We start from the raw sequence: 21,273 nt of genomic DNA, 5'->3' as shown, positions 1-21,273 counted from the left end.
ATCACAGAATTTCAGAGCTGAAAGGGACCTTGACAAAATGTAGTCTAACCCATAAGGAGAAAGAAATAGCAAACTACTGTTTGCCAAGAAAACCCTAAATGGAGTCACAAAGAGTAGGACACAACTGAAATGACTGAACAACAACCCATAAGTGATCCTCCTTATGATATTCCATACAAATGGTCATGCTTCTATTTGAAGACTTCCAGTGATGAGGGATTCAAGAACTGGGGGAGTGGAGGGAGGTGACTAAAATAATCACCATCATCATAATATGAGCATTTATATAATACTTTAAGACTTGCAAAGCGCTTTATGAATATTACCTCACGACCCGAATAATAACTTTGGAAAGTTTTGTTGTTGTTCTTCAGTCATTTAGACAGGTCTCACTCTTTGTGACCCCATGGACCATAGCTATCCATGAGCTTTTCTTGGTAAGGATACTGGAGTGGTTTGCTATTTTCTTCTCCAGAGAATCTTTCTGTTAGGCAATCAGAGGTTAAGTGACACAGCTAAGACTCTGAGGCTAGATTTAAACTCAAGTCTTCCTGACTCTAGGACTAGTCCTCTTCATCAATGAGCCACAACTGCCTCTTGATCCTTGGCTATTATTATCCCCCTCTTACAGATGAGAAAACAAGGCAGATTGGAAGCTAGGTGACTTCCCCAGAGTCACATAATTGGTAATGATCTGGATTTGATATACAGACATCTTATCTGTCATATTTGAATTTAGGTCTTCCTGAATTCAGTTTGTTGTTGCTTATAGTCATGTCTGACTCTTGGTGACCCCATTTGGGATTTTCTTGACAAAGATGCTGGAGTGGTTGGCCATTTCCATCTCCAGCTCATTTTACAGATGAGGAAATGGAGGCAAATAGGGCTAAGTGACTTGCCCAGGTTACATAGCTAGTATTTGAAGCCAAATTGAACTCAGGTCTTCCTGAATCTATATTAGCACTCTATACATGTTACCACTTAGCTATCACATGATGATGTGATGAGACATGATGGCTATCTTCAAATATTTGAAGGACTTTCATGTGGAAAAGTATTTAAAGTTGATATGTTTGGCCTCAGAGGGTAGCTTGAGGATTAATAGGAAAAGAAAGAGAAAGGTAGGGAACAAACATTTATTAAATGCCTACTATGTGGCAGGCAGAGCAGCTAGATGGCACAGTAGATAGAGTCTTGAGTTTGGAATCAGGACAAGTTCAAATAATAGCAAGGAGGGACAATGAGGTGGCATAGTGGGTAGAGCACCAGGCTTGGAGTTCAGAAGACTCATCTTCCTGAGTTCAAATCCGACCTCAGATACTTACTAGCTGGGTGTCCCTGGGCAAGTCATTTTACCTTGTTTGCCTTAGTTTCCTCATCCATCAAATGAGCTGGAGAAGGAAATGTCAGACTACTCTAATATCTTTGCTAAGAAAACCCCAAAATGGAGTCACAAAGAACCGGGCATGACTAAAATGACTGAACGGCAATAAAATGTACCAGATATTATGTTAAGCACATTATATATATTATCTCATTTAAACCTCACAACAACTCTGAGGCAAGTGTTATTATTATCGACATCTTGTAGCTGAGGAAACTGAGGCAGTCACAAGTTAAGTGGCAGTCTGGTGAAGCCTAGGTATCCCTTCTCAGAATCACATTTTTAAAGGCATGGAATAATATAAAAAACATTGCAAAACTAACCAATTCTACTAAAATACATCCATCAAAATAATTTTTAAAAAGTTAAAACAGACTCCAGTCTAAGAATTATACCTATTTTGTACCCTCAGCCACTTTGCCATGTTTTTTTTTAAAACCTTTACCTTTTGTCTTAGACTTAATACTGTGTTATTGGTTCCAAGGCAGAGTGCTAAGATCTAGGCAAGAGTTTAAGTGACTTGGTCAGGGTCACACAGCTAGGAAGTATCTGAGGCCACATTGGAATACAGAACCTCCCATCTCTGGGCCTGGTTCTCAATCCACTGAGCCACCTAGCTGCCTCCTAGTTTGTCATGTTGAAAAATGACTAGTCTTATTCTATTTAGCCCCAGAGAACAAAATGAGGAGCAAAAAGTGTTATCTCTAGAGGCTCATTTCAGCTCCTTGTAAAGAGAAAACTTTGTTGCTACAATATTGTTGCTGTTGGTGGTGGTTTCAGTCATGTCAAACTTTTCATGCCTCCTTTTGGGGTTTTCTTGGCAGAGATATTGGAGTGGTTTGCCATTTCCTTCTCCAGTTCATTTTACAGATGAGGAAATGGAAGTAAACAGGGTGAAGTGACATACCCAGGGTCACATAGCTAGTAAGTGTATGAGGCCAGATTTGAACTTAGGAAGATAAGTTTTCCTGACCAGTGGTTTCCAAACTTTTTTGGCCTACCGCCCCCTTTCCAGAAAAAAATATTACTTAGCCCCCTGGAAATTAATTTTTTAAAAAATTTAAAAGCAATTAATAGGAAAGATAAATGCACCTGTGGCCATCACCGCTTTCCTGGATTGCTGCAGCACCTAGTAGGGGGCGGTAGTGCCCACTTTGGGAATCACTGTTTCTGACTCTAGGCCTGGTGTTCTATCCACTGTGCCACCTATCAGTCCCTCATTGCTATTAAAGTTGCCCTCAAATGAAATGGGCTGCCTCACGAGGTGGTGGATTTCCCATTTTTAGGAGGTCCTCAAACAGAGGTTGGATGAACATTTGTCAGCATCATGTAAAGCCTGTTCTTATTTGCATATTGCTTGGACCAGATGGAAAGTCCATGCCAACTTTGAGATTCAGTGCTTCTGGAATTATTGTCTTTGGGATCTTAGGCAATTCATCTAACCTCTGACATTCAGCATCCCAGATCTGACTATTGTAAAAAGATGGGGCACCAGGGATGTTAAAATATAACCTAAATGGTTGTGGGTACACACACTGGGTTGAAGGAGAGACAGGACCAGCCAGAATAGGGAGACCAAGAATCAAGAATGGCAGTTGGCTCCCAACTGTCACCCTGCTCACCCTAGGCCAGGGTCTTTGGAACCAACAGGCAAGGTAAATGTTTTTATCAGTTTATGATTAACTAAATAAAGGTGGGATAGGGAATTCTGCACTTAAAACCCTAAAGGGCAAATCACAGAGGCAAGGGGAGGACTTGTCTACTCTAACTCTAATTGACCTAGGCCAGGCAGGGCTCAAAGGAGCAGTACTGGAGTCACTGGGAAGGCTGCTTCAAACCTGGTTCCAGCCAGGGTTGACCAGCACAGTTAAAGGGCCTGAGGGTGGCTTTGAGGGTTCTAACGGTAATCCAAAGATGATCACAGGATGCCAAAAGCCAAGGTGGTCCAAGGTACCCATGTAGAGAGAGTGTGCTTGAGATGCTGTCCACCAGACCCCAAACCCCTCCTCCACTTGGTGCAGCTCTGCAGGTCTTGTCCACTTGCTGAAAGCCACCACCACTCAGGATCCCAGGGAATCAGGATGTAGGGTGTCCTTAACTCTGAGATCTCCCAGGACTAGCAACAGTTTATGCCAACCACTAATGGAGTCTCTCTCAGAGCACAAGCCCTACTTCCTGCTCCTTCATTCCATCTTGGAATCCTCCAGCCCTTCCTGCTAGGTCCAACACTATTACTAACTAATCTTCCTCACAACACATCAAATGGCAAGCATGCTACTTTCCTCGTTGTCTCCCTCTCAGACTGGATGAAGCTGAGCACTCCTGCCGAGATACAGTGCCCTGCCTCCTCCTCAGGTAGCCTCTCTTCTCCTCATACCTGCTCAAGCTGCAGCTGCATGATGCGTTGTACAGTTAGGTTCCCCAGTGTGATCTCCACGTAGGGATAGCTGGAGCCAGCAGTAGGTCTCTGGGTTCGTGTGGACTGAATTTCCTTCAGAGGAAATTTCACTGTCAGCTCCTAGAGTGTGGAAGCAGGAGAGTGTTAGGATTAGGAACTATCCCCATCTCCTGCAGTGTGGCAGACAGAGAAGGTCCTTGACAAGCTGGTAACCTTGGCAACTTTGAAAGGTGGAATGCTACGTGGCTGGATGCCACCGTACACAGTATCTTTCTCTGTAAAATGCAGATAATATTCATGTAAAGGATCTTTTCAGAGCACCTGTAGATATTTTTATTTTATTTTATTTTATTTTATTTTTACAACTCTTACCTTCCATCTTAGAATCAATACTAAGTATTGGTTCCAAGACAGAAGATGGGTAAGGTCTAGGCAGTGAGGATTAAGTGATTTGCCCAGGGTCAGATTTGAACCAAAGACCTCTCATCTCTAAGCCTGGTTCTTAATCCACTGACTACTTAGCTGTCCCAATGTGTGGATATTATAAAAGAAAAATGTCAAGAATCACTTCACCAGAGATGTGAAAGAACACATATTAGGGGATGATGTAAAGAAGTTTTAAGATGTAGGAAAGGGAAGAAGAGGAAGCCCATAGCAAATAGCTTCAATTTTCTCCCTCTGGTGCAATAAGTCCAGGTCTTTAGCTGAGAGTATAAGGGGAAGGAAGTATCATGAGAGGCTTGAGGGGAAAAGAGAAGTTTTGGAACAGCCAAAGGGATAAGTAAGAATTAGAGAGGAGTAAAAGGATTGCCTGTCAGTTCTTAGGAATAAACCTTAGTCTTCTCTTCTGCCTAAAGTGGGATCGGCATGAAATGATAGATGTGGAAATATTTTGGCAATGACAAGGTACTCTACTGAGATGAGAGTTTTATTATTATTTCATCATTTTTGGGACAAGTGGTTTAACCTAACCCTTATCCTCTATCTCAAACACTCAAGGATGAGGGATCATTTAAGCCGTTTAGAAGTCGCCTCTCTCCCGGACCCTTCATGGCTTGCAGTCCCAGCTCACATGGGTCTCCTTATTGAGAAAGTTGAGGCCATTCTGGTTGACGGCCAGGATGCAGGGTGTGAGTACTGTGTTGTTGCTGCAGCTCTGGATGAAGAAGAAGGAGGAGCCGAACATAGGATAAGCGCTGAGGAGTCCTGTGGAAATGTAGAGAGAGATGTGAGAGAGTGAAATCTGCCGGGGAGAGGACAAAGAGAGTGTGCATGTGTCTGGGGGGAGGAAGGACAGAAGAGTTGCAGACAGAAAGGGGATCTAGGTGTATTGGCATATATGTGGCTGTACCTTCCCTCTCTGACCCATTACTGTCTCACTGCCTGCAAGATAACTGAAGCTGTTCTCTAGATCCCTGTACCTCACCTGCTGATCACCATCAGCCGACACAGGAGGATACACAGGGCTGTCCAAAAGCCTTCGTGAAGCTCTCATCTGTATTCCCATCTTGGTGAAGATGGGCTGCACTGTGTCATCCAGTGCTTGGCACAGTGCTGGCACACTGTAGGCATTTAATAAATGTTTATTGATTGACACTGCCTGATCCACAATCTCTCACATTTGGAACATAGGCAGGGCTCCTTCTGTGGCTGGCATTAGGGTGGGTGCTACGATGAGAGTCCTCGGTCTGTGCTTAGAGTTTGGGCTCAAGTCTAGCACCGGGACTAGGTCTCAACCAATCACTTCCTCTGTGGCTCACATAGGGATATTGAAATTCAAACCTAAACTTGCTCTCCCCGCTTTTTTCTTTTAAACCTTACCTTCCATCTTAGAAGTATGGTTCCAAGGCAGTAGAGTAGCGAGGCAATTGGGATTAAGTGACTTGCCTAAAGTCATATAGCTAGGATGTATCTGAGGCCAAAATTGAACCCAGGACCTGCTATTTCCAGGTCTGGCTTTCTATCCACTGAGCCACCTAGCTGCCTCCCCCCTCCTTTTTTTAAACCCTCACCTTACATCTTGGAATCAATACTGTATATTGACTCCAAGGCAGAAGAGTGCTAAGGGCTAGGCAATGGGGGTTAAGAGACTTGCTCAGGGTCACACAGCTAGGAAGTGTCTGAATCCAGATTTGAACCTAGGACCTCCCATTTCCAGGTCTGGCTCTCTATCCACTGAGCCGCCCAGTTGCCCTTTTATCCCCTTGTCTTACCAAGGAACTGGGCTCTGGCTTGGTGAGGACTCAGGGCCTGGATCTGTTGCATGTGCTGGATCACCAGGTTCAGCCAGGCCTGACCCTTCAGTGTACGATAGAACTGGGGTGGAATGTACTCCTGGGCTTCACGTCTAGAGGTAGAAGCAGAAGCACAGGAATTTAGGGTTGTGGTGATTAGTACATGGTTGTGAGACATGAAGGTGAGTGAAGAGTGACCATCACCCTTGGGACCATAGTGGTCTCTGAAGGTGACAGGACCTCTGTTTCTTCCATTTTGAGATTCATGAGATGGGAGAAAAATAAAATTCCTTTAACTGATTATAATGAGTCATTCTGTCCCTCCCTCTGTCTTAGTTGTCCCTTACCTATTCATCCTTACCATGATCTCCAGTTATTCACATCATTAGTACTCTTCCAGACCATCACTACTGCTTTGGCTATATTCTCCTCCCTTCCCTAATCTTTTTTTTTTAACCCTTACCTTCTGTCTTAGAATTAATATTGTGTATATTGGTTCAAAGGGAGAAGAGCAGTAAGGGTTAGGCAATGGGGGTTCAGTGACTTGCTCAGGGTCACACAGCTGGGAAGTGTCTGAGGCCAGATTTGAACCTGGGACCTCCCATCTCTTGGCCTGCCCCTCTAGACTTGTAATGCAAGATGGCTAACAGAAACTTTTTGCTTCTGTAATTTCTAACGGTCACAAAATGTCAGTTAAACATCTTAGAATGTTCAGAAAGTCAGTTAGAACTTAAAGCTATAAATAGAGGTGAAGTTCCAACTGACGAGGCTTTTGCCTTCTGGCTTTCGCTGTGGCTGGAGGCTTTTGCTTTGGCCTTTCGGCTTTGGCCTAATTGCTTCCGCCTTGGCCTGGGCTTATTTTGTTTTGGGGAAATTTGGACCTATCTCATTTCTCTGGACCTCTCCCTGATCTCCCATCTCCATCCCTCCCTTTCCCTGATTTTCCTTTGGGTTCTGGTTGGGAGGGCTTGATGATTGAACATAGCGGGTTTTAGTTTCTTTAGATAATTGGAGTATCCTCAAATAAGTTATCTCTAGGTTTGATAAAGACTTTACTTAAAAGGCAGTCAAATCTTCCTGACTGGGAGAGCCGGTCTCTCTGTCTGTCTGACCTCTCCACGACCCATCCCCCACCCTCATCCCTCTCCCTAGCAGCAGTTAGAAAACCCTGAACCCCTTCCCCTTCTGACTGACCCTGGTATTAATAAATCCCCTTGTTACCTATTCAAACCCTGTGGTGAGTCATTGTGTCGAAAATTAAGACAAGGGCCAAGAGGAAAGAATCATTTTCCTTTATTTCTTGAGACAACTGGGGCATCCATCTTGACAGGAAGTACCCACCTTCAAGACTTCCTCCAACCATCAGTTTGACTGGCAGGGAGGGGCCCTCTAGACCCCTCCCTCAAAAGACTTTGAAACTAACAAGAGAAACCCTCCAGTCAAGCCTAAACGTTTATTACTGGCCCTAGTTTCCTCCCTGTATCCTCTTTCTCAAGTCTCTGGGAATAAACCTGTTTGAGCTGCCCTCTCCTACATACCCCATTTCCCTTATCTCCTATATACCTTTCCCTTACCTTCATTCCTCCTCCAATCACTTTATAATCCCTTATTCCCTTTTATCCTTCCTCACACCCACCTACTCAGCTTATTTACTCTTCTTTTTTGATAACAGACTCTATATGTATTCTTGATCCCTTCCCCTCCTGTCTTCTCTAGCAGATGGACCTCAATTGTCTTTTTTTCTCACTCATCTTTATTTTCTCCCAAATTAATGTTCTTAATCTACTAAGTGTGCCCAAGTCTTAAAATGACCACAACAACCCCACACCTCACCAAAGCTAACCATCCTGGCTAGTAACCATCCTATACCTCTCCTCTCTTTCTTAGCCAAACTCCTTGAAAAAGCTATCTGTGGGGTAAGTATGTGGCTCAGTGGATGGAGAGCCAGGCTCGGAGACAGGAGGTCCTGGGTTCAAGTTTGACCTCAGACACTTCTTAAGTGGGCAAATCACTTAATCCCCAGTGCTTAGCCCTTAATGCTCTTCTGCCTTGGAACCAATTAGTATTGATTCTAAGACAGAAAGAAAGAATTTAAAAAAGAGAAAGAAAAAGCCATCTACACATATTGCCTATAATTCTCCTCTCTCTTTTACACCCTCTGCAATTGAGTCTTATCTTCTAATCAAAACTGCCTTTTCCAGTGAGCCATGACTTGTCAAATCTAATAGCCTTTTTTTGGTACTATTTGACACCATTGACCACTTTCTACTGGATCCTCTCTTCTTTCTGGGTTGTTGTGTCACTGATCTCTCTAGGTTCTGTATAACTTGTGCTTTTCAGGTTCCTTTGCTAAAACATCATCATTTTCATACTCTAGCTGTGGGTATTCCCTGAGGCTCTTGAAAGGACCTTTTTCTCTTTTCTTTTTCTGTTCTCTTACTTGGTGACCTTATCACTTCCCATGGATTCAAATAGTATCTCTATGCAGATGACTTCCAGATTTATAAACTTAGCTCTAGTCTCTCTCCTGAGCTCCAGTTCCAAATCACCAACAGTTGTCTGTCACATATTTCAAATTGGATATCTCATAGACATCTCATACTCAATAAGTCTAAAACAGAACTTAATGCCTTTCTCCCCTCATACTACTTCTCTTTTGAATTTCCTTATTACTATTTTTAAAAACCCTTACCTTCCATCTTAGAATCAATACTAAGTATTGGTTCTAAGACAGAAGAGCAGGAAGGTCTAGGCCGGTGATGGCAAACATGTGTGTCAGCACTGACATGCATATCATTTTCAATTGCACGCGGCTGTATACAGAGAAGTATGGGACCGCATGCCAAGGATGAAACTTTTGGTATAGTGTAGTGTAGACACTCTGTGCACTATAGATGACAATTCTACCTGTATTAATTTACCTATTCTGGTTTATTAAATACAGTTATATTACAATTATACATTTTTGTTATTTAAACTATAAAAATTGCAAAATTATGTTTTTTTTCTCAAAGTGACACACCACCCAAGTTATGCTTGGTTTTTTGGCGAATTTTGACATACCAAGCTCAAAAGGTTGCTCATCACTGGGCTAGGCAATGGGGATTTAAGTGACTTGCCCAAGCTAGGAAGTATCTAAGGCCAGATTTGAACTGTGCTACCTAGCTATTCCCTTCCTTGTTACTATTAAGGGCATCACCATCCTTTTAGTCACCCAGGACCAAAACCCTGGTGTCATCCTCCACTCTTCACTTTCATTCATCAAACATATCCAGTCAGTTGCCAAGCCTGGTAATTTCTACCTTCCAATATCTTTAAATGATCCCCTTCCCCATTTACAGAGCCAACACTCTGTTTCAGTCCCTCATTACTAGATGTTATGATTGGCTACTAATTGGTTTTCCTGCCTCAAGTTTCTCCATAATCTAATTTATATACTCCAGCAAGCTGCCAGAGTGATTTTTTCTAAAGTGTAGATTTGATCATGTCACTCTCTTGCTCAGTAAACTTCAGTGGCTTCCTATTATCTCCAAGAAAAAATATAAACTCCTCTGACATTTAAAGCTTTCATAGCCTGGGACCACCCCATCTTTTCAGCCTTCCATATCACTTTCTTCAATGAACTTTATAGCTTAGCCACACTAGCCTGTTTGTTGTTCTTTATACCAGACTCTTCATCCTGTCTCCATGCCTGGAAGTCATGTTTCCACTCCTTGAAGGCTCCCTTTCCTCATCTCTGCTGCTGGGAATCACTTGCTTCTTTTTTTGTCTTTTGTTTTTATAAACCCTTACCTTCTGTCTTAGAATCAATACTATGCATTGATTCCAAGGCTTGGAGTGGTAAGGGCTAGGCAATGGTGGGTTAAGTGACTTACCCAGGGTCACATAGATAAGAAGTTTCTGAGGCAAGATTTGGACCCAGGGCCTCTCATCTCTAGGTTTGGCTCTCAATCCACCTAGCTGTCCCATCTTTCTTTAAGACTTACAAGGGCCTCTTCCCCCACTCTCGTCAAGCCCTTTCCTAGGACTACCTCATCATGCTCTAATTTCTATTCTGGAAAGCTGCTTCCTCTCTTCATTCCCAAGGGGCTCAGAATTATATATATGTATATATATAATATATAATACATAATATATATCATATAGATATATTGCGGAAAAAATTTTGGAGCCCATCTAGTCCAATTCTGTCATTATACAGATGAGGAAACCGAGACCCATAGACATTAAGTGATTTGCCCAAGGTCATATAGCAGTGAGATAGGGCAATGGATAGAACGTTGGTCCTGGTATCAGGGAGACTTGAGTTCACATCTTGCTTCAGACACTCATTATGTAACCTGAGTAAAACTCTCAGATCCTCAGTTTCCTCTTCTGTAAAGTGGAGTTGAGAATAGAGTTGTTGTGAGGATAAAATGCAATAATGTTTGTGAAGTGTTTTGTGAACCTTCAGGCACTATATAAATGCTAGTCATTATTATTATTGCTACCAGATCAAGGGATGGGAAGAACCAAGGAAAATTCTTTGAGTTAGATATGATATAGAGAGAGGAGTCCTGAGGAGCTGCAGCCGCTGGCAATGGAACCCTGGAGTTCAGGCTCCCAACCTTCACCTTTCCTGTCCAGTTCTCTCGCTTTCCTTGGAAGTTGGAGGCCTCTGGGAGGATCACAGATCCATGTTGTGGGGGTCGGATGGGGGGAGGGGTCCTTACATGCTGGGCAGATAGACGCCGTCCTTGGCACGATGCTGGAGGGCAGCCAGCTTGGACACCTGCTGTCGCTGCTGTTCGCTGGGTTGCTCAGTGGGCAAGCTGTTGAAGAGGCCCTTTAGATAGTCAGGCAGGACCTAGAGATGGAGAAATGGGGAATCACAAGAGGCACACACTCTATTTTGTGGGCTACCTTATCCGCTATGAAATAACCAGAGCAGACAGAATTAGAGTGATAAAGGCTTAAGGATCCCAGAAGAGGAAGAGATTAGTGAGATCAGGGAGGAGGCCATATTTGAGCAGAGCTTCGAAAGGACGAGATTTAGTCAGAGATGAAAGGTAGATGACATGTCTGACTTAAAGTCGGGAAGACCTGGGTTCAGATTCTTCCTCTGACTTATACTAGCAAGTGTGAGCCCAAGTCAGTCCCTGAGCTTCAGTTTCCTAATCTGCAACATGGAGACAATAGCACCTATAACGGCCAATTCATAGGGTTGTTTCTGAGACTCAGATGACTTAGAATAGGAAGAGTGCCTTGCAAACTATAGCAGGTATCATTATTCTTGATAAAGGGGACAATGTGAGCACAGATACATATATATATATATATATATGTTAAGAATGAACTTGGTATATGTGGGTTCCCTAAGAATAATCTGAATGGAGTGTAGCTAACACATAGGGGAGTACTTAGAGATAAAAACCAGTCAGATTGTGGGGCATTGAATGTCAGCTCAGGGAGCTGGACTTTATCTTGTGTCATGGGAGATTGGTCAGCAAGGGCCCAGGAGCACATGGCGGATCAAGGAGCCTTCCTCATTCATAATGTGGGATGGTGATGGACAGATACCCAAAGACTGTTTCTTTCTGATTATCGTATGGGGAAGAGATGATGCTTTGATCAGTTGCTGAACCTGAAAGGCCCCAGCGAGAAGTCTTGAGTCTCTTTTTCCCAGTATTGACCAAACGAGAATAACTTTAGGTGAGGAGTCTTTAGGTGGGGAGGGGGAACATCTGTCCCGGCAGCCCACTGTCCCCATGTAGATTGTACACTTGGCTGTGAATACCTGTTGCTTTTGTTATACCAGAATTTGCCTGTAGCCCTGAACAGCAACCTACTGTTTAGATTATGGTCAGACTCATATTTTAATGTAAACACTACTCAGGCTTTGACCCAGCCCAAAGGAGCCTTAGCCTGAGAGCTGAGACTCTGTCCTAAAACAAGGGACTTGTCCATCTAGTGACATAGTAGGGGAATGCTTTGTAACAAATGCTTTGAGTTTGTGTCTGCTTTTCCCAGGGGATGAGGGAGGTGGAGGGGAAAGTATGCTCCATGTATTAGTGAAAATGCTTTGTAAATTCTATTGCTTATATTCTCTGTGAATATCCATTTGTAACAGTTAATTGATCTTAATTGGTTAAAATGATAGTTGGGCACTAATCACTAAGCCACGCAATGGTATAAAAAAGATACTAGGGGAAGCTAGGTGGCTCAGTGGATAGAGAGACAGGTCCTGGGTTCAAATTTGATCTTAGATACTGTCTAGCTGCAGACCCTGGGCAAATAAGTTGCCTAGCCCGTACTTCTTTTGCCTTGGCACCAATATTTATTATCCATTCTAAGACAGAGGATAAGGATTAAAAAAAAAATACCAAGTATAACTGGCAATTGATACTGAGAAGGAAATGGAGACTCTTGAGCTGATAGCATTAGAAAGACATTCTATTATCCATTCAAGGATGCCTGTAGAATCTTGAGGAAGAGACGTAGCTAACCAGCTCTCTGGGGAACCCAACTGGTGAATGGGTATGAGAGTTGAGATAATGACATTAAGGTTATACTTATAAGCAACAGGGAGCCTTTCGACTCTAACTTGAAGCATTGTATCAAGCTCCTTGATGTTTTTTGTCCTTGAAATTGCTTGGTTCCTTGGACCTGAGAACTGTTATATTCATGCTGATTATTTGTTCCCCTTTGATGGCTGCTGGTATATCTTGATGATGACAGTTCTAGCATCTACTCTCTGTCTCCCCATCTGTCTTTTCCCTTTTTCCCACTTTCAGTCCACAGAATGAAGTTTCTAGTTTTTGTTCACAAAGGAAAAGAAAAGTATACACAGATATCAAGAAGAGGAATGCAGGCAGTTGAGAGTATCTAAGAGGATGCCTCATAAAAAAATATAATAAATAAAAGTTGTTTAACAGAAACTACCAAGGCTTACTAGAGTTGTGATTCTATTTGGTCTCCTCTCTAAAGATTTCTGGGTTATCTGTCTCAGTGTGATTCTCTCAGAGACTAGAATTTTGGAAATCTTCACATTTCGGAATGCCTACCTCCCAGTAATTTGGGATTCATCAGCATGGAGGCCCTGGACAAAGTCATTGGTCAAATTATAACAGCAAATGCATTTTCAGGCAATTAGGAAAGCTCCTTATTGATGGATGCTTTTGATGATTCATTCTCAATCTCCTAGTAGTCACTAAATACCCACATTTCCCTTTACCCTAGAGGAAAAGCTCTATTAAAAGATATCAGTACCCATCTTCCTCTCCCTTTCCTCTCACCCCAAAAAAGAGTAATCCAATATGATACCTAGTTCATTCCCAAAGATTAAAAGGGAAATACCTTTCATTATTTACTCCTAGGCATATTCGGACACACTAAGAGATAGTTTCCTCCTCCCTTCCCCTACCTCTACAGGCCCCTAAAAACAAATATTCTGGAAGGAAATGCTGGTGCCTTTATTTCTGTCTCCCTCCCTCTATACTACTCCAGCAGGGAGCTGATAGCATGGCCTGGCATACCTGGCTGTAGTGCATGGTGACATAAAGCTCATTTTCAAATTTGAGTGGCTGGGTCCAGAGGATGCGCCGGTACCAGAAGGTGTAGCCACTGTCCACTTGCTCCATCTCTGAGGCTATGTCTAGGATGTAGTCCCGCCGACTCAAGGGACAGACGTTCTGGCCTGAGTAAGGAGCCCACAGAGTAATGAAATTTTGTGTGTAGATGTGTGATATACATGCATCATTGTACATTTATGTACATCTATGTTTATTTCTCTGGTTATATCTAACAATTTACTCAATTGTGATCTATTGCATGTAGAACACTATTGCTGGTAGAGATACAAAGTTTAGTTAATAACAGTAGACTATAAGCTTCTTGAGGTAGGGACTTTCTTATTATTAAATTCTTATTGATTGATGAATAAGACACAATTTCTATCCTCATGGAGTTTATAGGCTAGTAAAATATATGTCTCAATGGATATAGCACTGGGCTTAGAGTTAAGAAGACTTGAGTTCAAATCCAGGCTTAAATACTAGCTATGTGACCTTGAGCAAGTCACTTAACCTCTTTACCTAGGAGGCAGCTAAGTTGCTCAGTGGATATAGCATTGGGCCTGAAGTCAGGAAGATCTGATTTCATATCTGGCCTCAGACACTTACTCACTGTGTGACCCTGGGCAAGTCACTTAATCTTTGTTTGCCTTAATCCACTAGAGAAGGAAATGGCAAAACATTCCAGTATCTTTCCCAAGAGAATCCCATGGACCATACTGTCCATGGGGCCACAAAGAATTGGACACAACTGAAAAACAAGTGGATGTGTATATGAGTATGAGTGTGTGTGTGTGTGTGTGTGTGTGTGTGTGTGTGTGTGTGTGTGTGTGTGCTTATTTTGATTTATATTTAAGGATATAAAGACAGTGTTGGTCATGGAGCCAGGAAAACCTAGGTTCAAATTTTGCCTCTGAACAAACTTATCAGTTGTGTGACCCTAAAAAATTACTGTCCTCAGATATGAGATTGCCCTTTCTCAACCATATTCTAACCTCCTGCCCAGCCTTTCCTCTGACATTTTAGAAGTTGAGCTCTCCTGACAAGGAGGAGACAGTCTTAGGAACACAGGATCATAGCCATCATCAGGGGATTGACTTTCTGATCTTAGGTCTTAGAGCCAGATCCTGGGTCTCCATGTCAAGGAATGGGGGTAGAGAGGAGAAATCTCTTAGATCAAATCCTTCAGTTCTTATCCTAATGCTCCCCCCATGAGGTTTCCTGAGAAGGGGATTACCATGGGCCCTGAGGGTAAAGGTTCATGCTAGAGCAGCCTAGCTGAGGAGTGTTTTCCTTTTTGGTCTGGCTTCTTACCTTGGTTGGTGACAGCAAAGATTACATATTCACTGAAGGCTTCAGCCCTTGTCAGTCCCATCTCTATACAGATTTCTGAAACTACATCTAGGGCCACCTGGAGAGAGAAGTCTCAATTAGGGGAACAAATGAGCAATTACCCCTTGCTAGTTAGATACCTATCAGGAAAACTGAAAGAGGGCAGTGTTAGAGGGGTAGCCCCTTTTGAATGGGATCCTTGAAGAAAGAGTTCCTTGGTGGGGAAGATATAGAAGAGGTCATACAGGACCAGTCTGAGTATTCCAGATTCCTGTGCCCCTCATCTATTAAATATTTACAATAGGCCAAGCACTGTGTTAGGTTTTGGGAATTCATAGACAAAAAATGAAGTAGCTCTTGTTCTCAAGATATTTATATTCTATCAGGGAACTCTTAGTCCATTCAAGGTAATTTTTATGAGGGGCACATCAGTAGTTGAGGAGATTGGGTAATAGTTTGATAAGAAAGTAATGTTTGAGTTGAACTTTGAAGGAAGAGGGAGAAGTGGGGAGGGAGGGCATTCCATAAAGAAATGCCCCCAAGATCCTGTACAAAGGCATGGAGAATAAAGTGTATGAGGAATGGCAAGGAAGCTAGAGAGGCAGGACTCTGGTTTGTAGAGTAGGTAAAGGAGAATAATAATGTGTAAGTAGCCTGGAAATTATGTTGCTTCCTGTCCTGTACTCCTAGTCTCTCCATTCACAGAATCAACGGAGCTGGGGTCTTCTAGGAAACCCTCATCTGTGTATCTGAACTGGAAGAGCAAGGAGGCTATGTTTCCATTGGTATCAGGTAGGTCTAGGGCCCAATAACATGTGTTCTCTCTTTACCGTACAGGTCTTGATCTTCAGGTGTCGTTCAAGCCCTCCAGGAAGGAGAAACAGTTGCCTCTTAGAACTCCGACCCGCCTGTAGGTGAGGAGAGGAATGAGTGTAGGGCAAGGGCAAAGATTCAAAGGGGATGGATCTTTCAGGGCAGGAACATGGAAAGTAGATAGAAATTTCAGAGAGGCAAATCTCATTTGATGTCAGGAAGGCTTCCCTTTAGAGCTATCCAATTAGAGCTCTCCCAAAGTAGAATCTTGGGAGGTGGTGAGTTTTTTCTTACCATAGGTCTAAAGGAGACCAACTAATTGCTTTTTGAGAATGTCATTGTGGGGTTTCCTTGAAGAAATGGATTGAACTAGAAGCTTTCTAAGACCCCTTCCAACTTTAAAGTCTTGTGATTCTATGAAATCCAGTTCCTTCCTCCCTCCTAGGGAACTCTTTCTATTGAGGGCACTCCCAAGTCATGAAAGTGACCTAGAATGTGGCAAACAAAGTAGGAATAGTTGGGTGAGCTGACTTATCTCAAGGTCCTATTCAAGGATCATACTCTTTCCCAAGTTACCTCTTGGGGAAGATTTCCCTGATCATTTCAGGATCATCATCATCACATGATGATTTTCTTCTGGAATTTTACAGTATTTAGCATTGGTCTCACTCACCTTTGCATATGACCACATACTGTCCCAAGTTGCTCTCCAATTATTTCATACATGAGCATTTTCTTTCTAATGAGATGGCAAACCCCGTGAGGACAGGGCAAGAACTAGGTCCTGTACCTTTATGTGCCAATGCAGGGCTGAGTTCACAGTAGTTACTTGGTACAGACAGAGTGGTTTAAGAATCATTAAATGATTTCTAGATCATTCATGGGTGGCAGCTCTGTTGCCTCATGAAACTTGGTGACTGGGAATTCCAAGAGGTATCCCTGGACTAGGCCACATGAGGAGCACCCACCTACTTTTCTCCCATATTTCCCTCCCTCCATGCTTCCAGGCTTACCAATATGGCCCTCAATTCCATGTTGCTGGGAAGCTCGCTTCGGCCACCAAACTGGAAGGTTTTCTGAAGGTTCTGCTCACAGGCCTTTGCAATCCCTGTCAATATCACACTCAGCTCAATGTTTATTTATCACTCTCTTCTCCATCCACAAATTTTCTTTCTCTATTCAATTAAACAAGTATTTATTAAGCACCCACTATGTGCCAGGTACCAAGGATACACAGACAAAAAATCAAAACAGTTCTTGTGCTCAAGGAGTTGTTATTCTTTCCCTTGACCTCTTTTGCCTAGGTAGTCCTGTGAGGTATAGAAGTGATTCTCAAAGGGCATTCCTTACCTTTGGCCTAGGCATGCCATTATTTGTATGGAACTACCCTTTCAATTTCAAGTACATGCTGAAGCATGTCCTTGGCAAAGAGTAGTACTGTGCCTTGAACAACAAAAAGCTTGAGAACCAATGGAGTAGAAGCTCTATTAATCCTGTGTCATTTAACTTCCCAGAAGGCTCTCCATTTTACCTTTCTTCACAATCTGGATCTAACCTATCTTTATAGCCTGATTCTATGGCATTCCCCTTCACATATTCTACAACTCACCCAAAGAGACCTTGCTCTCACATAACACATTTTCTCTCCTTTTCCTGCCCTTTTGCACAGGGCTGTCCTCGTCAGGAATGTACTCTTCTCCTCTGTCTTTCTTGAGACTGACCAGTTTGTCATTACAGCAGTCTCCCTATTTTCTCTTCCCCTCACTTGAAGAAAGTTGGGAGAAGAAAGAGTTCCTTTCTCTCAAAATCTATCTCCACTACCATTCTACTTATGGCAATGGCAAGAGAGTTCACAGGGATCCTTGGGCATTGCTTCCTCTTATCCTCATCCATCCTTCCACCAATCCTCAAATGAACTAGGGATAGAGAGAGGTTAGACCTGGGATTCCACCAGATGAGAATTCTTCCTCTACCTATGTAGGTCAGCACTTTCTTGACAATTTGTAGTCTTAGAGGGTTGCCTAGAGCACTGAGAAGTTAATTGCTTAGGGCACTGGGAGGTTAGAGGATTTGCCCAGAGCTCCACAACTAGTATGTGTCAAAGGTAGGACACAAACCTTTATCTTCTTTTTTAAATTATTTAAAAAAAACTCTTACCTTTTGTCTTAGAATTGATACTATATATTGGTTCCAAGGCAGATGAGTGGTGAAGGCAATTGGGGTTAAATGACTTGTCCATGGTCACAAAGCTAGGAATTATCTGAGGTCAGATTTGAATCCAGGCCTCCCTAATGCAGTTCTCTATCCACTGAGCCACTATCTGTCCCAAGTCTATGTCTTTGTGCCTTAAGACAAGATCCCTTTTCACTATCTTGTGTTGCTTTTGCAATTGAGCTCTTACTCTAAAAAGAGAACAAATCTCAGCCCCTTTTCAAGCATACTCTACTATATATTAGGCAAGAATCAAGGGATTTTGGAAATCATCTAGTGACAAGGCTATAAAATGAGGGGGTTGGACTACATGATTTCTTAACCTAGGGCCACAAACCCACTTAAAATATTTTGATAACTATGTTTCATTAGAATTTACTTCTTTTGTAATCTTATGCATTCTATTTTATACATTTAAAAGTATTATTTTAAGAAGGGGTCTATATTTTCTCTAGACTGTCAGAGAGGTCCACTAGAGAGAGGGGAGGTGGAGTTAAAAAGTCTTGACTTAGTCTTACTCTTTTAAGAAACAAAAGCCCAAAATAGACAAGATTTGCATGGTCAGTGAGGAATCAGGACCAGGGACAGATCCCCGGACCTGGAACAGGTACGACAAGAACCTGGGTCTCCTCTTACTTCCAAGCTCTTTCCAATAGAGTCAGCTGATCCCCTTCAAATATAATCCAATGGAATTTTTAAAAAATGGGATAAAAATAAAACAGAACAAGTTCTTAGTCTAGAGACTCACTTTGAACTAAACCAACAAGCTGTTTTCTAATGCGATTGAAGGAGATTAAAGGCAACTTTAACATAGTAGACACTTATATGGGTTGGCAGTAGAGAGAGTGACCCACCTCTGTGCCCATGGATAACTGATTTAGTTTCTCTGAGCTCCAGGAAAATTTCTAAGACTGTAATGAGTTTCAAACTTATATCAATAGAGGGAATTTTCCCTAACAAGAATTTCTCCTGTCAATTATATCACACACCCAGGCCAAACTCTTGCCTTCCCTCTAAGAAGAGGGAAACAAGACTAGAATAATGACATTTTCTCTAGTCTAACACACATCATAGGATCATAGATTTAGTCCTGGAAGGGATCTTAAATATCATAGAGTCCAACCTCTTTATCTTATAGAAGATGAAAATAAAAATTTAGAGAGGTTAAGTAATTTGCCTAAAGTAATTAAAGGACCTTTGAGAAAGATAGGATTTCAATCCAGGTCTTTCCCCTGGGCCACAGGGACTTTCATATACTTAATATATGTTTTTACTGAATTATTGAAATTGGATGTGAACTAAAAGACTGTCTTGATCTTAACTGCAATAAATGATCAACCAGGATACTATGAACAGAGAGGAACTGAAAGGCACCAGAAAGAACCTCCCTCTTCCCCAAGGTATCTCTCTTACCAGGTGCCATATCTCAAGGTTAAATCCTTGCCCTCTCCTTTCTTTTCAATACAATTTCTTCTTTTACAATACCCTGGGAGGCATGCCCATTCAGATGCCAACCTATTCAGTATGAATGAGACTATTAGACACTTTCCTTTCTCAGGAGGAATCCCTGGATACCATTAGCACTAGAAGTGTCTGAGGATAGGGAGGGGCTCTGAAAACAAAGAAAATGATCAGAATGGAGAAATGAGAGTCCTCAGGGACAAATTTTGATGTCATTATAGTTTTGCAAAGAGATGATGGAGTAGAGTTAGCTGTTTTCAGACTCCTTCCCCCATCCCTCAAAGAATCACCCTTTCCTCACTTTCCTTCACTTCTCCAATGATTCTTTTGGTGTGAAAGTGGAGGTCAATGATCAGTCTTTTTGCTCAGACCCTTGATAGTATCGCTGGCAATTGGGATAGGGGAATGAGGTCCAGGGCAGGGTACTTGGAAGAAGCCCTCTGAATGGAAGGATCCTGAGGATTCTTTTTCCTTTCTTTCTGGAATGGGATCACACTTGTTCTTAATTTAGATTTAGTTATTCCATATTGCTCATTGAATAGAGTCCAAACTCCAAGGGTTTCTTAAGACTGGCTCTATCCTACCTTTCTTAGCTTATTTTGCTTGCCCTTGTCTGGACATCCAAACAGTTCTGTACTTTCATATGGATGTGGCTTAAGTATGCATCCCTAATTTTTTATTTTTCCTATTCACTTACTCTTGCTTTTTTTCATTCATTCTCCAAGCATTTATCAAGTGCCTACTATATATCCCAGGTATCAACTTAGGATACAAAGAAAAAAAGTAAAACAGGGGAATTGTGAAACTGAATGGGAAAAAATTTATCTTCCTTTTCAATAGTTTTTAGCTGAAATTTGGAATATCCTTTAATTGTTTAAAAACATGATCCTGGGGGACAGCTAGATAGTTCAGTGGATTGAGAGTCAGGCCTAGAGACAAGAAGTCCTGGGTTAAAATCTGTTCTCAGACACTTCCTAATTGTGCAGCCCTGGGCAAGTCATTCCCTCCCCCACAATTGCTTGCCCTTACCACTCTTCTGCCTTGGAACCAAAATACAGTATTGATTCTAAGTCAGAAGGTAAGAGTTTAAAAAAACATTATTCCGAGAAGGGGTCCATAGGTTTCACTAAACTATTGAAGTAATCCATGATACAAAAAAAAGTGAAAGATTCCTGGTCCAGGAGGAAAGTGGTCAATCAGTATTGCAGAAGAATCAAGAAGGATAAGAAATGAGGAAAAATCATTGAAATTGGCATCTAAGAGATAATTGGTAATTTTGGAGAGGGCGATTTTTAACCAGTGTGTGGATAGAAGTCAGATAACCTGAGGTTGTGGGGTGGGAGGGAGAGAGTAGACTCAATGAGTATGCAAATGGCCTTTCTAGGAGTTGGACTTCGAAAGGGAGAAGAGATATAGAATTGTGGCTTGAAAGGATGATAAAGTCGAATGAAGACTTTTCAAATTGAAATCCAGCTCAGACTTCTAGGCCTAACCCCAGGCTTGCCTCAATCTTGAAATCCCTGATGATTGCTGTAGCTCACACTGATCTCTCTTCTTTCCTACCCATGAGCACCTATGACACTATCTTCACCACTCATCAGTGGTCACTTAGCATGTATTGTTGGAAAGTTTTTCATGTCTATGGGTATTGTGTTCCCAATTAGACTGAAAACTTACTGAGGAAGGGAGGATCTTTTTAAAAAATACATACTTTGTATTTGCTCCTTCCATCCCTAGTGCTTAACCTGAGCTGGGCATATAGTAGGCACTCAAACTAGACTTGTGGAAATTTGTTGGTGATTATGTTTTCTGCGGGTTCCGTCCCCATCCCAAGGCTAATAGTGTCCAATTCGTATATATATATATATATATATATATATATATATATAT

General features: G+C 42.1%; 1 protein-coding gene across 1 annotated transcript in view; it reads right to left on the bottom strand.

Moving 5' to 3' along the window:
• The window catches only part of MYO15A (myosin XVA), a 145,247-nt gene that overhangs the window by 1,753 nt on the left and 122,221 nt on the right, over positions 1–21,273 (bottom strand). The window contains 8 exon segments of the mRNA XM_044679943.1: positions 3,762–3,902; positions 4,855–4,988; positions 5,996–6,129; positions 10,729–10,862; positions 13,531–13,691; positions 14,881–14,977; positions 15,729–15,806; positions 16,725–16,819. Coding sequence (XP_044535878.1) covers positions 3,762–3,902; positions 4,855–4,988; positions 5,996–6,129; positions 10,729–10,862; positions 13,531–13,691; positions 14,881–14,977; positions 15,729–15,806; positions 16,725–16,819 — 974 coding nt within the window.

This window comes from Gracilinanus agilis, chromosome 1 (assembly GCF_016433145.1).
Source record: "Gracilinanus agilis isolate LMUSP501 chromosome 1, AgileGrace, whole genome shotgun sequence".
NCBI classification, from domain to species: Eukaryota; Metazoa; Chordata; class Mammalia; order Didelphimorphia; family Didelphidae; genus Gracilinanus; species Gracilinanus agilis.
Note: the sequence above shows the minus strand (reverse complement) of the source record. Positions and strands in the feature narration are given on the sequence as shown.